Source organism: Eucyclogobius newberryi, unplaced genomic scaffold (assembly GCF_026437365.1).
Source record: "Eucyclogobius newberryi isolate DKJ021-1_F unplaced genomic scaffold, fEucNew1.0.hap1 SCAF_16, whole genome shotgun sequence".
In the NCBI taxonomy this organism is placed as follows: Eukaryota; Metazoa; Chordata; class Actinopteri; order Gobiiformes; family Gobiidae; genus Eucyclogobius; species Eucyclogobius newberryi.
The window spans coordinates 29,873,401-29,889,972 of record NW_027315790.1 but is presented as its reverse complement, the minus strand read 5'-3'; the positions used below and the strand labels follow the sequence as shown (position 1 = coordinate 29,889,972).

At 40.5% G+C, this 16,572-nt stretch overlaps 1 protein-coding gene across 4 annotated transcripts in view; it reads left to right on the top strand.

The window, feature by feature from the left end:
• Positions 1-16,572, top strand: part of col11a2 (collagen, type XI, alpha 2) — a 35,632-nt gene that overhangs the window by 11,901 nt on the left and 7,159 nt on the right. Inside the window, exons 4-46 of one of the 4 annotated variants that reach the window (XM_072448228.1) lie at positions 1,112-1,274; positions 1,788-1,910; positions 3,170-3,275; positions 7,223-7,347; positions 8,681-8,896; positions 9,688-9,741; positions 9,864-9,905; positions 10,131-10,193; positions 10,755-10,829; positions 10,904-10,990; positions 11,095-11,151; positions 11,221-11,274; positions 11,350-11,403; positions 11,476-11,529; positions 11,651-11,704; positions 11,842-11,895; positions 11,971-12,015; positions 12,136-12,189; positions 12,456-12,500; positions 12,585-12,638; positions 12,798-12,842; positions 13,010-13,063; positions 13,151-13,195; positions 13,338-13,391; positions 13,470-13,514; positions 13,595-13,648; positions 13,725-13,832; positions 13,918-13,971; positions 14,061-14,114; positions 14,192-14,236; positions 14,314-14,367; positions 14,463-14,507; positions 14,621-14,674; positions 14,756-14,809; positions 14,889-14,942; positions 15,020-15,217; positions 15,307-15,360; positions 15,455-15,562; positions 15,637-15,744; positions 15,901-15,954; positions 16,030-16,083; positions 16,275-16,382; positions 16,469-16,522. In XM_072448228.1, coding sequence (XP_072304329.1) covers positions 1,112-1,274; positions 1,788-1,910; positions 3,170-3,275; positions 7,223-7,347; positions 8,681-8,896; positions 9,688-9,741; positions 9,864-9,905; positions 10,131-10,193; positions 10,755-10,829; positions 10,904-10,990; positions 11,095-11,151; positions 11,221-11,274; positions 11,350-11,403; positions 11,476-11,529; positions 11,651-11,704; positions 11,842-11,895; positions 11,971-12,015; positions 12,136-12,189; positions 12,456-12,500; positions 12,585-12,638; positions 12,798-12,842; positions 13,010-13,063; positions 13,151-13,195; positions 13,338-13,391; positions 13,470-13,514; positions 13,595-13,648; positions 13,725-13,832; positions 13,918-13,971; positions 14,061-14,114; positions 14,192-14,236; positions 14,314-14,367; positions 14,463-14,507; positions 14,621-14,674; positions 14,756-14,809; positions 14,889-14,942; positions 15,020-15,217; positions 15,307-15,360; positions 15,455-15,562; positions 15,637-15,744; positions 15,901-15,954; positions 16,030-16,083; positions 16,275-16,382; positions 16,469-16,522 — 3,136 coding nt within the window. Of the gene's footprint in view, positions 1-1,111; positions 1,275-1,787; positions 1,911-3,169; positions 3,276-7,222; positions 7,348-8,680; positions 8,897-9,687; positions 9,742-9,863; positions 9,906-10,130; positions 10,194-10,754; positions 10,830-10,903; positions 10,991-11,094; positions 11,152-11,220; positions 11,275-11,349; positions 11,404-11,475; positions 11,530-11,650; positions 11,705-11,841; positions 11,896-11,970; positions 12,016-12,135; positions 12,190-12,455; positions 12,501-12,584; positions 12,639-12,797; positions 12,843-13,009; positions 13,064-13,150; positions 13,196-13,337; positions 13,392-13,469; positions 13,519-13,594; positions 13,649-13,724; positions 13,833-13,917; positions 13,972-14,060; positions 14,115-14,191; positions 14,237-14,313; positions 14,368-14,462; positions 14,508-14,620; positions 14,675-14,755; positions 14,810-14,888; positions 14,943-15,019; positions 15,218-15,306; positions 15,361-15,454; positions 15,563-15,636; positions 15,745-15,900; positions 15,955-16,029; positions 16,084-16,274; positions 16,383-16,468; positions 16,523-16,572 lie in introns of all 4 variants that reach the window. The other 3 variants (XM_072448225.1, XM_072448226.1, XM_072448227.1) reach the window with 3 other exon arrangements.

Below are 16,572 nucleotides of genomic sequence, written 5' to 3'. Positions count from 1 at the left end.
GGGCTTCTGGGTAATCAGAGGTGTGGTTAAAGAGTGGAGGAGTGGTTTGAAGGAGGTTGAGGAGGAGGTTGAGGCTTGGTCCTGCTCCAGGAACCTCGACAATTAACAATAATTATATATTTTTTTAGATCAGGGTCAGCTACTTATCTGTCTCAGTGGAGATGTTTTTACTTTGCCTGGAATGTTTCATAGTACAGCATTAAACGTGTCCATCTTGATAAAGACAAGTAGCTGATGCCACCAGGCTAAGTTACAGGTCAGATCTGTGTAAAGTGAGCCCCCTCACAGTGAGAATGCATGTTTTTAAGGAAGTGTTCAAGCAATAAAACACATGTAATTAAATACAAATTAAATGCAAGATGCAAATGTAATACCATACTGTATCAAATCAAATCAATTTATTTTTGTAAGGCCCAAAATCACAACAACAGTTGCCTCTGAGGGCCACAGGGAGAAATGATAGATGGATAGAACCTTCTAGGCAAAGCAATAGCATGTTCCATCAGAAAAGTCACAAACTAATAACTCTTTTTGCTAAAACGATTATCATGCTTATATTATGTGACTGGTTTTCTCAAATCAGCAATTCTTAGTTATATCCTATGTAAAAATTAGAGGTTGAACGAGACACAAATCAGGCAAATCAGAAGATTGGACTGAGATTTCTAATAAATACTGTAAATCAATACATATTTTGTCGGTGTAATCCCTCATTCGTCCAGGAGTGTTCCATTATAGAAAAAGGTTCAGTTGCATCATCTGGACTCAGTTTAGAAAAAGCTAGACTCTCCGGCCTAAATTCGGTTGTTGACAATGACTCTTGGATGAGAGTCGAAACGTCTAGCTTTTTCTAAACTGAGTCCAGATGATACAACTGAACCTTTTTCTACAATACTTATTTTGCATATTTTGATTATTTCATTGAAGATTTTTAGATCACTTCTATTTTCATTTTCATTATACTCTTTAGTTGCTTGCCAAATGATGGAAAAACAGTATTGTATATTATTTATATTAACTGGCATGAGTCCTTGTTGACTATAAACAACATAAGTGTTTCTTTTGACTTTAAAGTAAACTATATGCCAAACGGTCTTTTTCTTGTCACCAGATGGCACCGCGTTGCTTTCTCCGTTTCTAAGAAGAACGTGACTCTCCTGCTGGACTGTAAAAAGAAGATGACTCGTCCTTTGGCCCGTGGGAATAACGCTGAGGTGGACACCAACGGCATCACTGTTTTTGGAGCCCGTCTTTTGGATGAGGAGGTTTTCCAGGTGAGAGCCCTTGTCAAGCCGTCAATCAAATGATGCAGTGATTCTAAAACTGTGGTATAAGTACAGCAGGTGGTACAGCGTCCTCCTTTAGTGTTTTTTACTGCTTCGAGCTGAATGCAAGGGCTGTCTGGGTCTGTCTTTGAGTTGCTCTTGTTTAGTCCTGGAATTGTCTTCACTCGAAAGCGGTTGAGCTGTATTTCAACATGCAATTTAAACTGGTTCAGGACTGGATTTAGGAATTTTTCAAGAAACTGGGGTTTTATGAAACTGTGTCACAACAATAAAGTGTTCTGTGTTCTGTTTGAACTGTTATTTCACATACAAAAAAATCACATATTGTACTCTAAAGTCTGAATGCTTGTACAGGCAGAGAATTGCTTTACACATGGTTGAAAAACTATAGACGATTAGACATGACTTAATCTTGATTCAAATTCGATGACTTACCCAGCCCTAGTTTGAAACAAAAATACTCAATTGGTGTCGATTTAAAGTTTGTATCTTTCTCTTTAGGGTGACATCCAGCAGCTGCTGATTGCCTCAAATCCTCAGGCTGCTTATGACTTCTGTGAACACTACAGCCCAGACTGTGACTCACCTCTGCCCAAGACCCAGTCCCAGGACCCCAACACCTACGTGAGTGACAAACACACACAATATGTGAGGAGTCAAACCCGTCATCAGCCATTTTCACACATTCTTTACTCCAGGGGAGAAATAGCACAGAGCGGCAATCACTTTCATTTTAATTACTACAAACTGTTGCTCCATTAGTCCAAACTGAACATTATTTGACCCCATTTGTTATGGAGCGAATTTCATTTGTTGGACATAAATCTCATTTCATTCACACAACATTCATACTTCATACAGTGAGTGTACTATACCTGACTAAACTCATATATGTATGAGGTTATAATATCATATGATTTATGTATTAATACTGATTTATGTGGTTAAATAAACAAGGCCTTCCCCTAAAAAGCTCTCAATTGTAAACTAGTTCTGAGTCATCCATTGCCATCAAAGTGCTGTTCTTCTTTTCTGTCTTCCTCACGCATCATCATTGTCAAAATCATTTTGTATCCATCCACTTTGCTCCTCCCCCTCTCGGTCTGTGCGTCTCTGAGGTAACTAATGAAAAACAGAGGTATTTTATATTGAAACACATCTAAAGTACTTGGTAGACATCAAGAGGAAATCCTTCTAAATACATTATGCACACACCTCCATTTTCCATCACCGACATTAGTATAATCTGTCCACAGAGAAGTGAGAGACAAAGGATGATTTACATTTTTTGCCTTAGATAAAATGAAAGTTGTTCATTGCGTTTAAAAATATATATTTTTGGGGGGGAAATTGAGATATGAAAAACATTAGTCATAAAGATGGCTTAAGGTGGAGCCTCTGTGCTTTCTGGAACTGTTTAAATTTGCTTCACTTAAACATAATAATAGAGTCACTTCACTTCCTGGCACCTCCTTTGTCAGGACGTTATCATCCGCATTGGACCACTCAAAGTACATGAGCTGTGTGTATTAGCCTGCATGTCCCGTCAGTCACAGTCCGCCCAGGTCCAGATCGTGTTGATGCTGTTGAGATGACTGCTTTCTGAATGAATAAAAACCACTGAGGATTTATTCATTGTTTTCACTCAATATCTTTCCTCATTCATCAGGAATGTCCGTAAACCTACAATCTCAAGCATAGAAACTTAATAAAGCAGATCAATGAAGACATAACTGATGAATGACAGTAAAATATTTAAAATTGTTCTTCTTTTTTATTTATTAGTGATCTGTATTTGCCTCTTAAACCCTATATTCTGTTCTATTGTTTCATAAAACTCTTCAGTCTCTCCAGTCTTTCAATCTCATCTCCATCTTTCTCAGTACTTTGATGAGGAGCAGGATGACCATGAAAACCCCTATTATTATGAGGAAACCACAGCCATTCCTCCGCTATATTCCCCTCTCCCTCACCTGAGGTCCAAAACCAGCCGGTAAAGGGAGAGTAACCACAGGAGAACATGACCAGGGTGTGTGAATAGAGGGAAATGGAGAGAAGGATGTCAAAAACCCACTGTTGTATCTTTATAACAATGTAATTACATACATTACCTTTATTTATGACTCCTTCATTTTCATGTCTTCATTCCAGACCCTGGTCATCTATGACTTACACATTCACACTGTTTTCAATGTCTCGTCATCAAACAGAAACTCTGAATGTAATGTTGCACTGTTGACTTATTTGTGTGTGTAATCAATCACAGCGGGGCACTGGGGTAGCAACTGTGAAGCTGTGCTACATTTATGTTAATTTAGGATTAGATCTTTTATTTAAAGATGCCATGTTCACCGCGGAGTGACTCACAGCAGAGTGGTGCATTGTGGGTGTTTCTCATAACTGCATGATTACATACAGACAGGATCTGGGATTGTGTTAGGATGTTTGCATGTGTCCTTTTGTTTGGTATAGTTAATTTGCATGAAATGACAATATCCAACATGCATTTTAGGTGGATTGTTTCCACAAAACCTCTGTGGTCCTGTTCTTTGAAACCTTTGTGTCCGTTTACTCGGGTTAAATATAATGCCTGTTTTACTTTACAGCTGTATTTAGGACTACATGTTTCTATAATATCATTATTATAATTGCATGAATTATTGTTGTTACAGAAGTATGTATTTCATTGTATGTGCATGTTAAAAACCTCTTAATCATTTCTCTATTTGTATATAACAGATCTAATGTTAAAGGGACTGCATGTCGCTGAATGTGTAAAACAGCACTCAGCAATAATGTGGAATGAACTGCATGACCAAATCCACCACACCATGACCATTAAGTCTGTCAGAAATACAAACACACACACACACATACAGTCCCTTTAAATCTAATCAGGATGCACTATGCATCTCCACACAATGTTTAATTGTGTCAGTCAGATTTTTTAACAAAAAAATTATTTCTATTTCTATAATTTTTGTGTGATTAGCTTCAGCTTTACTTAAACAATCGCAGCCTCAGTGCCTCTGCAAGCTCTTAAGAGCACAAATAGCTGCTTCACCATTTAATATTGAGAATGGCATTACTGGAGAAAACAGCAAATTCATTAATTTACTCATTTACATCTAAAATTGTTATTTAATCTTTATAATGTTTTACCAAAGCAAACACATGTTCATCCTCTGCTGTATCCAGTAATGCCTGTACAGTCTCAGTGAACCACCCAAGCCTCAGCCATCTTTATGTCATTGTTTCTCAAAACATCCTTGTCTCTCTCCTGTCCATGTCTCCCCCTCTCACCCTGCTCTCCCCTCTCTCACCTGCCCAAACCTTAACATTTACATGCACCATTTCAATCAATAATCAAATTAGAAGAAAGCATCTAATGGGAAACCAGCCCCTACTAAGCCAAGTCTGGTTAAACCCAAACCAATTCCAGCCAAGGCGCTTAAAACAGTACCATCCAAACTCGTAGTGAAGCCACCGATGCCCACCAAAGCTCCGAAGGTCTCCGCTGCCAAACCCAAAGTGAAGCCCACCGCGGTCGCACTCCTTCTGTCTAAGATCAAGGCGACAGCAGCTGCCTCTAAACCAACAGCAAAGAAGGGAAACGGTAAAGCCACTGCCGAGAAGAAGGCCAACGGTGCTGCCAACGGTGCTGCCAACGGTGCTGCCAACGGTGCTGCCAACGGTGCTGCCAACGGTGCTGCCAGCGGTGCCGCTAACGGTGCCGCCAACGGTGCCGCTAACGGTGCTGCTAACGGTGCTGCTAATGGTGCTGCCAACGGTGCCGCCAACGGTGCTGCTAACGGTGCTGCTAAGGCCAATGGAAATGGGAAAGCTAATGGTAGTGCTAAAGCTAAGCCAACCACTCCATCTAAAATCATTGGAAATGGTAAAGCAGTAGCAGAGAAGAAAGTTAATACCAATGGCAAAGTTGTAGTTGAGAAGAAAGTTATTTCAAAAGGAAAGACAACAGTTGTGGCTAAATCTAACGGCAAAGTGGCGGCAGACAAGAAAGCCAACGTCAAAACTGCAGCAGATAAAGTTAAAGCTATCGGGAAAGCTGATACTAAAGTCACTGCTAAAGTTACTGCGGTAGAAAAGAAAGCAGCAAAAACTGAAACCACTATAAAAATTAAAACTGAGAAAAAAGTTGAAGCTACAAAGGCACCAAAGCCAGCAAAAGCGCCTAAGCCTGAACCTACGAAAGCCGCAAAAGTCTCAACGGCCAAGACTGTGAAGGTGGACGTCGTCAAAGTAAAGACGACAAAAGCGCCTCCGGCCAAACCCACCGCGAGCCAAGCCAACGTGGTGGAAAAGATTACAGTCAAGAAAGTGGTGTCAACATCTGCACCTGTGCGGCCCACGCCCCCCAGACCCACCGTGCTCAAGGTGGTGGACAATAACGTGAAATCGCAGAGCAAACCCTTCCCTCCGTTTGGCTCGTCTAGTCTGGGAGGAACTGCCATCCCGGCCAAGAAAGTCACCAACGGCTATCAACAGGTACAACAGCAGGGCCCATGGCTGTCCTCAGTATCCAGGGTGATCCATATGGGAACTATCTCTCCACCATCGGTTCTGTAACTGTACGTTCTTCTTCTGACTGACAAGCTGCGTTCACACTATGAATGGCACAATATCAAATTTATTTTTTATTGACACCAAAAGCAAACAGTGAGATCCTTAATTTACCATCTTTCATACTGGGTAAATTGATTTATGAAATATGAAATACAATTCTGTAATGTAACTTAAACAGCCAGAAATAGCACTTTACATTTAGGTTTACTAATTGAAACGACTCAGTGTAATCCCTCATTTGTCCAGGAGGGTTCAGTCGTAGAAAAAGATACATGTGTAGTCATCTGGATACTGTTTTTGAAAAACAAGACGTTTCCACTTTCATCCAAAAGTCTAGACTGGATCTGCAGATTAAAGATCCTATATTATGCTATTTTTCCAGTTTCATAGTCTACCCTGAGGACATAGTGGGTAATAATAAGTGTGTTGGCGTGTTACAGAAACAGAGTGCTTCCTGCAGGATGGGCTGAAACAGAGATTACAAATATTATACACATTTGATGTGTGTGTGCAAGTCTGAGACAGCTTTTCAGTTCCAAGAGGATCAGCAGTAGCACAAGCTTGATGGTGGATTGTTGTGTCCATGATGGGGTTTGGATACCAGCTGGATACCGCTCCTGTTCATCTATCATATGACCCCAGCCTCTGTATATGATATGATGTAGCGGTTTACACCAAAGCATGGCTGTTTATGCGGTGTAATGATTTCTCTTTACTTCAAACTCCCTTCAGGCGCCTGCACTGCAACTATAGGGGGCTTTTTGTATCATGCAGTCAATGAATGAGCATGGATTGCTATGGCACCAAAGCTAAACCTGTGAACAAATATTAATATGACAGTATACACACAAACACACAAGACCTCCCCTTATTTCTCTCTTTTTTTAAGTGTCTTCTGTCTTTTTTGGTGGAATGTCTGAATCAAGCAGCCTCACAGAATTAGAAAATACAAATATATATACTAGGAATAATGACGCTTCCAGAGCAAAATTTTAACTGACTGTAAATCTATTCTGTGGCTGTTTTGTCTCTATATCACTGTCTTGGAGTGAGACTGTGCATCCCAAAGCATCAAATTCTTTATTTCATGTTGGATGCATAGGACCTCACTCTGCCTTTGGCTTTCAACAGCTTTGTGAGCTTTAAAAGCATTTTGATAATAGAAGGAAAGAAATTTCAGGTTTCTCAATAACTTTCTTCTAAATATGTTATTGAGGTTCTCAACATTAAACACATCTGAAATTTCTTTTCTAAAATGGATCATTACAACCATAAGTTGTCCATTTTGTTTGATAGAAAACTAACCAATCTTCCAATTCAACACTTCCTTCTTCCTCCCAATTCCATCTGAACCAATCAGGATGTAGATACAGAGTATTTGGAGGCTGGCCACACCCCTACAGAGCCTGATTATTTCTATGAGGAGACGATTCCTGAGGGTGAGGTGATTGCAGAAGAAGAGACCCAGGTTCAGGTAAAAAATACTCACGGACACGTTTAGAGGAGAGATAATACGAATAAGAAAGACAAATTTAGCTGTAAGTAAAGTATTTATCAAATGTGGTGGTGAGCCCAGTCTTTGTAACTTAATCATGTAGTTTTAATCATCCCTAACAACAAACTACTATTGTGTTATTTACATCCCTAACAACAAACTACTATCAGACTCTCCTTTGAAAAAGAAAGCATTGTATTTATCGCATCACATATATTTGTATGTGTCTCCTCTTGATCTAACAACAAGATGTTTGTCTTTCTTGTATCTGAAGATCATTTTGTGATTTTGATTGTTCAATAGAGGCAAATACAAACTGAATCTTGTGAAAAAGGGACTCACATAAACATATCTGATTTATGTTTTAACTAAATAACAGAGATTGAATGATACAATGCTTTCTTTTCAAAACAATTCCCTTGTTGGTAATTGTACTTATTTTGTCGTCTTTGAAGACTTCAAACCATATTAATAGATATGTGTTGTCCACATACCTCTGTCTAACTAAGTATAACAATGTCTAGAATAGTTTAGTTATTTTTAATGAGAGGGTGTTTGTGCCAAAGATGTCGACATGAATTTTAAACTTTCTTTGGTAAGTTAATAGACATAGATTAGATTTGCTTTGCATAGTCGTAGTGCCTCAACAAAGTATTTCTTAATTGTTATGAACAAACATTGTGAACATTGCCGGACAGCTACAGAAATACTTTGGGGGCAGTAGAATAAACTGGAAAAACGCTGATATTCAGAAGATTGTGAATTTATACAGTAAGTTTTCATATAAGTTCTACCCAAAGTCAGGTGCTTTTTGTTGTGTTGTGTTCCTGTGTCTATAGGTAAGCCTGTCTTCTTATAATTCATTTATTTCTTCCACATGTCACTGCTTTTGTCTCCTCTCCTTTTATATACTTCTCTGTTACAACTAGGGCTGCGAAATTATAAGATTTTTAACTAAATTGATTGCCTATAGATTCAAATAGTTAGTGATAAGCGTGTGGCTTTTTATTCTGGTCTACATGCAATCCTCTTCCAGGAAAAGCCTGTGGTTTAGACTGTTCGGACTTTGGAGGAATAAGTATTTTTGGTGTTTTTTGCACTGATTGAAACCATGTCTTGCCCTTTGATCATGAAATAAAGATAGAATTCCATATTTTATTATCAAGAAATAAATATAATCAAATTGACAAACGTGATAGAAAAGTCAGTTTTTTTCCATTTTGCTCAGCCCTAGTTTCCTCTCCCCTGCTCTTCTCCTCTTTTGGCTTGTCCTCTTATTGTTTCCATCATGGTTGTGATCATTTCTGACCAGCCCGAGGAGGAACCATCCCTGTTTGGAGCAGAGGGAGATGCCACCAAAGCGGGCGGTGTGGGTGAGGAGGCCTTCACTGAGGAGTATGTGACTGGGGATGTGGGCCTGAAGGAGTACGACTATTCCTACAGGGATTACCACGAGCCGCTAGTGGAAACCGGAGAGAGCGATGCCAACATGGGTCCAGCTCTGTCCGCTGTGACAGACGAAGACGGCGTAAGTAGTTTTGCTTCAGCTGCAAAAAGAAAAACAATTATTCAACCAAGTCAACATAGGGTCTTTCCACTACATCTTCAAAGTCCTCTAGAGTGACACTGAAATGGTTCCATTTAATGTGACAATGATTATGGATTAATACATCTGAAGGAACATAAATCCTTTAGCTTTGTCTGCCGACTATAAGGGTTCCCTGTTAGTTAAGCATTTTGAGCCCACAACTTTGGTCTGGGCAGGATTCCCCCATTTATTCACTTTATTCTGCCCACTTTTACTCCTTCTACTGACCTGCACTTCCACTGTTGAGCAGGAACTCCATTCATTTCTAAGTCTGGCTGCTAAAATAATATATGTACTAGGTTGATTTATACAAAATGTAAAGTATTTTGTTTATTATTATCTCAGAAGAGCACCATTGATTTGTATGGATACATTGAAATACATTAGCGTAGAAGTGCATATATAGTATTTCATGTCACAGAGACTTTTGAAGAGAAGTATTTGAAAGCAGTTCAAATACTTTTTGGAAAGCACAAGCTAGATTTGGTTGAAATTATAATTATTTTTGCAGTAAAACAAGACTCTCAGGACCATCAGGTAAAATTGGGTTTCAGATGTCTCGCAGGATCCACTTGTCAAGTGTTGATGTGTCATGGTTTCTGGACTATAACTTGTCCCTTTCTGGTTGAGACATCTGTGTTTGTCTGTAGAGTCCAGCTGTTGGTATGAGATGTCCATGTCCCTCTGTACTGACTGCATTGTGTTGTTGGCTACATGTGTGTTTCCCTCAGGCTGCTGCCAGAGGTCTGAAAGGAGAAAAGGGAGATCCTGCTGTGCTGGAGCCTGTGAGTATATTATAAGAATAAATTCAATCCTAAATGTACATGTGTATCTACATTGTGAACAATACTGGTCACAGCGTCTTTTGTTCTGTTATATTGTCAATATTTCCCCTGTCCTTTCACAGGGTATGCTGATTGAAGGACCTCCTGGACCTGAGGGACCAGCTGTAAGTAGATTCTGTATGTTTATTTATTGAGATCATAAGACAAAATAAAGGCAATAATTGTATCAAGCGAAACCTATTTCAAGCTAAAACGCCTCATACTTGAACTGAACTAACATGTCACTACTGCAGTTATTGATGTGACACTGATTATCTTGGCCAATTGGAATTGTCTTTTTTCTTTTGCATTAAAACCATGGCATAAACTAAAAACTGTGTCTTTTTCAGGGCCCAACTGGCCCCCCCGGCTCATCTGGACATCCTGGCTCTGTTGGTGACCCTGGTGAGAGGGTGAGTCTTAACAATATATCATAATTACATTGTCACCCTTCGAGGCAACTGTTGTTTTGATTTTGGGCCTAACAAAATTAAATGTAATTAAATAATTGATTCAGATTCAGAAAACTGTATTTCTCCCTGTGCTCTTTGGTGGTGCAGCGGATCATGACGTTGCACTGTCAATTCCAGCCCAAACTCTCTTTCTCCCCTTCAACTGTCCTGTCAAATAAAGCCTTCGTTCCAGAAAAATCTTTATTCTATGTTTACCCCCACGGGCAGGTCATTTGTACCGCACAGTCATGCATTTAATCATCAAAACCATTGGTGACATGGTAGAGCAGCGGTCTGTGTGGAGTTTAGGTTTCCCCTAAATCATGTACAATATACACTAAAAACATGTACGGTATTATGCTGGTGTATGAATGAGAGAGAGGATGAAGATGAGCCCATGGCTACAATCCGGCATGTTTACAGCATGTATTTCATGTATGTTCAGTTACATGCACTGTACTGACCAAAATAAATGAATAAAAGTCAAGTGACTTGGTTTGACTTTGTCTTTGCTCTGTGCAGGGCACTTCTGGCAAACCCGGTCTCCCTGGAGCTGATGGTGTCCCTGGACCTCCTGGCTCCTCTGTCATGCTGCCAGTGAGTAGCAGATCACATCATGTGTACAATGTGGAATACCACACTGTTTAAACAACTTCATTTTCTTTTCTCAGTTCCGTTTTGGTCAGAGCGGTGGAGATAAAGGACCTGCCGTTTCAGCTCAGGAGGCACAGGCAGCCGCCATCTTGTCCCAGGCTCGGGTCAGTTATAAAAACACAATAACACAAGACAAACATGCAGTTCATAAACAGCTCTCAGTATATTGCTTGAACCATTCTTACTTAATATTCCTGTTTTTGTTTAGATGGCTCTAAAAGGACCTCCAGGACCAATGGGTTACACAGGACGTCCAGGACCATTGGTACGTTTGGTTGAACTTGGCCTTTTCTTTTACTAGATGTAAGTTAAAACTATTTTTGTTCTACTTTAGGGAGGTCCAGGAAGTTCTGGTCTGAAGGGAGAAAGTGGAGATCCTGGTCCTCAGGTAAAATCACATCATCATAATAATAATAATTTGAATGTGTGTACAAATATTTGTATTTACTTACACTTATTACAGGGCCCCAGGGGACAACAGGGCACGATGGGACCTCCTGGAAAATCAGGAAGGAGAGTAAGTATCAACATTTCTTATATTGATAATACTTAATTAAATATTTAAATCATCATGTTTTGCTCTGATCAGGGTCGAGCTGGAGCCGATGGCGCCCGAGGGATGCCAGGGGAGTCTGGAGGCAAGGTCAGTGTTTACCACAAATCTAATATTCAACTGACTCTTTTTCTTTGTGATATTAATATAGACCGGATATTAATTAGAAAAGTTCCATATCTGTAATACCCTCTCTGTGTGTGTATCTCAGGGTGACAGAGGATTTGATGGTCTCCCTGGTTTGCCTGGGGACAAAGGGCACAGGGTATGTTCATTAAACGTTCATTTTAAATTAAATATCTTTTTGGCTCCTTATTGTTTTAGAACTGTCACATAATTTTACATTTTTGGTTTACTTTCATTCTAACTTCATAGTGTAGTATTTAATTCTGTTTTCTTCAGGGTGACACTGGCCCATTGGGACCTCCAGGCTCTCAGGGAGAAGATGGAGAAAGGGTAACCACACATTCCCTGACAATGTTAGTGCCATTTTAACAGGATCTAACTTTGATGAGTCTTTGTCTGTTTTAGGGAGACGATGGAGATGTTGGCCCCAGGGGTCTCCCAGGTGAACCCGTGAGTGTTCCCATGACAACTGCAATGTTCTTTCCTGTTTCGTTTGTGACAATGATAAATATGCGGTGCATTTGTTTGTGAGTGTGAGTCTTGTGTATTCTAATGTGTTTCTGTTTTTAGGGACCTCGTGGTTTGCTCGGCCCTAAAGGTCCTCCTGGCATCTCCGGACCTCCTGTGAGTACACTGTCCTGACTGGGACTGTCCTGGCTGCGGATTATATTTTAGCTGCATTTTTATTACTTTGTGGTCTCCAAACACCCACGACTTCACCTCAGACATCAACGTGCAACACGTCCTCCATGCTGAAATTGAACATTGTTCCTAAAATAGCATCTTTTTCTTTGCCATCCAAGTGAACATTTATGAAATTGGCAAAATGTCGGTATTCTTTTATACATATTTCATTTTTAATTTTGAAATTGTTTTGTTGTCTTCTTTAGGGTGTGCGAGGAAATGACGGAAACTCAGGTCCCAAAGGAAACTTGGTTAGTGATATTTTCATCTTTGTCACTTCATTGTTGAACATTTCATTTTTGTGTCATAATGATTTATGCAATTTTGTCTCTCAGGGTCCACAAGGAGAGCCTGGCCCCCCTGGACAACAGGGAACTTCAGGAACTCAAGTAAGGATGCATAATCTATAGTTACAACATTATTTTTTTACTTTTTTTTAAATATTCCACCCGTGTTATCACTTTTGAATACAACAGTTTATTTAAAGCACACACGCCTTACATGACTTATATATATTATATATTATATTCTTGTTTTATTGTTTACAGGGAATGCCCGGGCCTCAGGGAGCTCTTGGACCTCCAGGAGAAAAAGTAAATGCAGATATGGAAGTGAAATTTAAAAAAACAATTGCAGCACGTTTGTGTGTTGATTTTTAAAGCTTTTCTTCTAGTATATATCATAGTATCTATCTTCTAAATGTATCTATTCTTGTATTGTATTTTCTCTGTTCAGCCTCTAAAGTAATCTGCTTTTGCAGGGTCCCACAGGAAAACCAGGTTTACCTGGAATGCCCGGAGCCGATGGCCCTCCTGTAAGTTTATTTGTTACATTGTACTTTGATCATGTCTGACAGCGATCATAACCTTTTAAATGTTTGTCTGTAACTCTACTTTCTCAGGGCCATCCAGGAAAAGAGGGACCTTCTGGAACTAAAGGAAACCAGGTGCATTTTCTTTTAATCCCATATTATCACTCTTTAGATTGAGATGGAGATCATGAATCATTTTTAAACACAAAACGTTTACCCTATATGGACACTGGATCATTTTCTAGATGATCATGACTTATTTTGTGTTTTATTTCAGGGCCCTAACGGTCCTCAAGGATCTATCGGTTATCCTGGCCCTCGTGGCATCAAGGTTGGCATTGTGTATGATGTATTATCACACAGATAGGTTCACTGGCTCTAAAGTATTTTTGTCATGGTTTGGTTTTAGGGAACCCAAGGAATTCGTGGGTTGAAGGGCCACAAAGGAGAAAAGGCAAGTCAAAACTATAATGTCAACATGTAATAAACAATATTAACAGTCTTTGGTTAACATGTTGTGTTTGTAATTTCCAGGGAGAGGATGGATTCCCCGGAATTAAGGGAGACTTTGGTGCAAAGGGAGAGAGGGTACATTTCAAGCTGGCATAAAAAGCATAAATGATGCTTCTATTATTGTTTATTTGATATTTTACCCTGCTGACAGGGTGAGCTTGGAGTATCAGGACCCAGGGGTGAAGATGGTCCTGAGGGGCCCAAGGGTCGTGTTGGGCCTCCAGGTGAACTTGGACCCATCGGACTGGTTGGAGAGAAGGTTAAAACTAATAATATACTTCTACCATTGTGTGTGTTATGTTCAACATAGTTTTGAGTCTTTATACAGTTATTTATAATTCCAGGGAAAACTTGGTGTTCCTGGACTTCCTGGATATCCTGGAAGACTAGGACCAAAGGTGAGATTAAAATAAAGCTCAGATTCAAGTTCAAATAATGACCCTCATTAACATAAAAAAAAAAACACAAAAAACTTGCTTTTATTCAGGGATCACTCGGGTTTCCTGGATTTCCGGGTTCAAATGGCGAGAAGGGAACAAGGGTAAGATTTTTTTACAATTTGAACACAAATGTTTTGCTTCTATCAGAGACGTCTGCATCAGCTCTGTAATGTTGCAGGGTCTTAGTGGAAAAGCTGGGCCAAGAGGACAAAGAGGACCAACGGTACTTTTATAAAAGACTTAATTTATTAATTTATTCAATTTTTATGTTTGTATTAATTGTTTGCTTGCACCTGCCAGGGTCCCAGAGGGCAGAGAGGGCCCAGGGGAGCCACTGGGAAGCCAGGAGCAAAGGTCAGAATCTAAAGCGAACCACTGAACAAAACTGGTATCAACTATGACACACACATTTTCAGTGATTAATGTTTGGATGTGATTCCATTTTGAAGGGAACTTCAGGAAGTGACGGGCCTTCAGGTCCTCTTGGAGAGAGGGTAAGACATTTCTTATATTTTCAACCAATGCCAGTGTTTTGTTTCTTCTCTTAAAATCAATACGGTAGTTCTCATCATTATCTCATCTCATCAGATGTTTTTCCTTTGAACAGGGATTGCCTGGGCCTCAAGGAGCTAACGGTTTCCCTGGACCAAAAGGACCTCCTGTAAGGAGAATGCTTGCAGGAACTACTTTTTTAGAGCTCACAAGGAAATATCTTTAATGAGTTTTGTATGTTACTGAACAGGGACCTCCAGGGAAAGACGGTCTGCCTGGACATCCTGGACAGAGAGGAGAAGTTGTATGTTGTAGTTCAACCTTTTTGAAATCTTTATTGTTAGTGATTGATGCATTTGATCATTTTGAATCATTTTCTCCAGGGTTTCCAAGGGAAAGTAGGTCCACCTGGGCCTCCTGGAGTCGTGGGACCACAGGTAGTCACACAGTCAAGAATAATTTAACATTAGTTTGTGCAATAGAACAATACTTCATAAATCTCCTTCCTTTCCAGGGTCCATCAGGAGAAACAGGCCCCCTGGGTGAGCGTGGCCACCCTGGACCCCCAGGCCCCCCCGGAGAGCAGGGTCTTTCTGGTCCCTCTGGCAAAGAAGGCACCAAAGGAGATCCAGGTCCACCTGGAGGTCCTGGCAAAGATGGGCCTCCGGGACTGAGAGGTTTCCCTGGGGAGAGAGGACTTCCTGGTACTCCTGTGAGTAGAATATTATTATTATATTATTATATGTTTTAGATAAAACTGAATAATTTGCCTCAGTTATTTAATGTCTTTACTTTTTCCAGGGAGGTGGAGGACTGAAGGGCAGTGAAGGACCTGCTGGACCTCCTGGACCTGCTGTAGGTTTACCATATTATCCGCACTGTGGTTAAACAGTGAAACAGTTCATTTGAATTCATTAACACTCCATTCTACCTCTGCTGTTATTGTTAGGGGTCTCCGGGTGAGAGGGGCGTGGCTGGGACAGCTGGACCTGTTGGACCTCCGGGCCGACCTGGGCCTCAGGGACCTCCTGGATCTTCTGGAGAGAAAGGCGTTCCTGTGAGTGTCTACAAGCCAGAGAGGGACATATCTTTGGTTTAAGGTTCACATTTGTACTGTTGTGTTCTTCTTAGGGGGAGAAAGGCCCTATCGGCCCAGCTGGACGGGATGGGGTCCAGGGTCCAGTGGGTCTGCCTGGCCCGGCTGGATCTCCTGGGATACCTGGAGAGGACGGAGACAAGGCGAGTCTACCACACTGAAACACAGTTATGTGTGTTAACATGAAAATGCAGGCTAACTGCAAAAATAATGTGTGCTAGTTCATCCTCTGTGCTAATGCTAATGCTAATGCTGATAATAATGGAAATGATATAGCGTTGTGTTTTGACCATCAACAGGGTGAGGTCGGGGAGCATGGTCAGAAGGGTGCCAAAGGAGGAAAGGGCGAACATGTGAGTTTCAGTTAGATTTCAAACATTTCTCAGTTGTCTTAAATTAAGTTAAAATGTTAAACTTTTGCTTTGCAGGGGCCTCCTGGTCCACCTGGCCCAATGGGTCCTGTTGGTCAACCTGGTCCTGCTGTGAGTACACTTCTAAAGTACATTTATAAGTGATTACTTTGCTCATAGCTTTAATGCTGCTGTGTTTATTCCACCGCTTGGAGTTTATGATGGAGTTGGAGCATCATTAGAGAGATACATATGCAATACACAATAAAAGCACATCAGAGCCATGATTGAATCAAGAGTAATATAAAATGTGACCTGTGCAGGGCGCTGATGGAGAGACTGGTCCCCGGGGTCAGCAGGGACATTTCGGATCTAAAGGTGACGAGGGATCCAGAGGTTTCCCAGGGGCCCCCGGACCCATCGGTCTGCAGGTAAAACACAAACTCACTTCAAAATGTTGACACAACAAAAATATTTACTGAAAATCACATAAATACTCTCTTTGCACCTGTTGCAGGGATTGCCTGGTCCACTAGGTGAGAAGGGAGAGACAGGAGATGTTGGACCTCTGGTAAGTTTAGGGAATAAAGCATAAAGACATTGGTCATTAAAAATATTAGA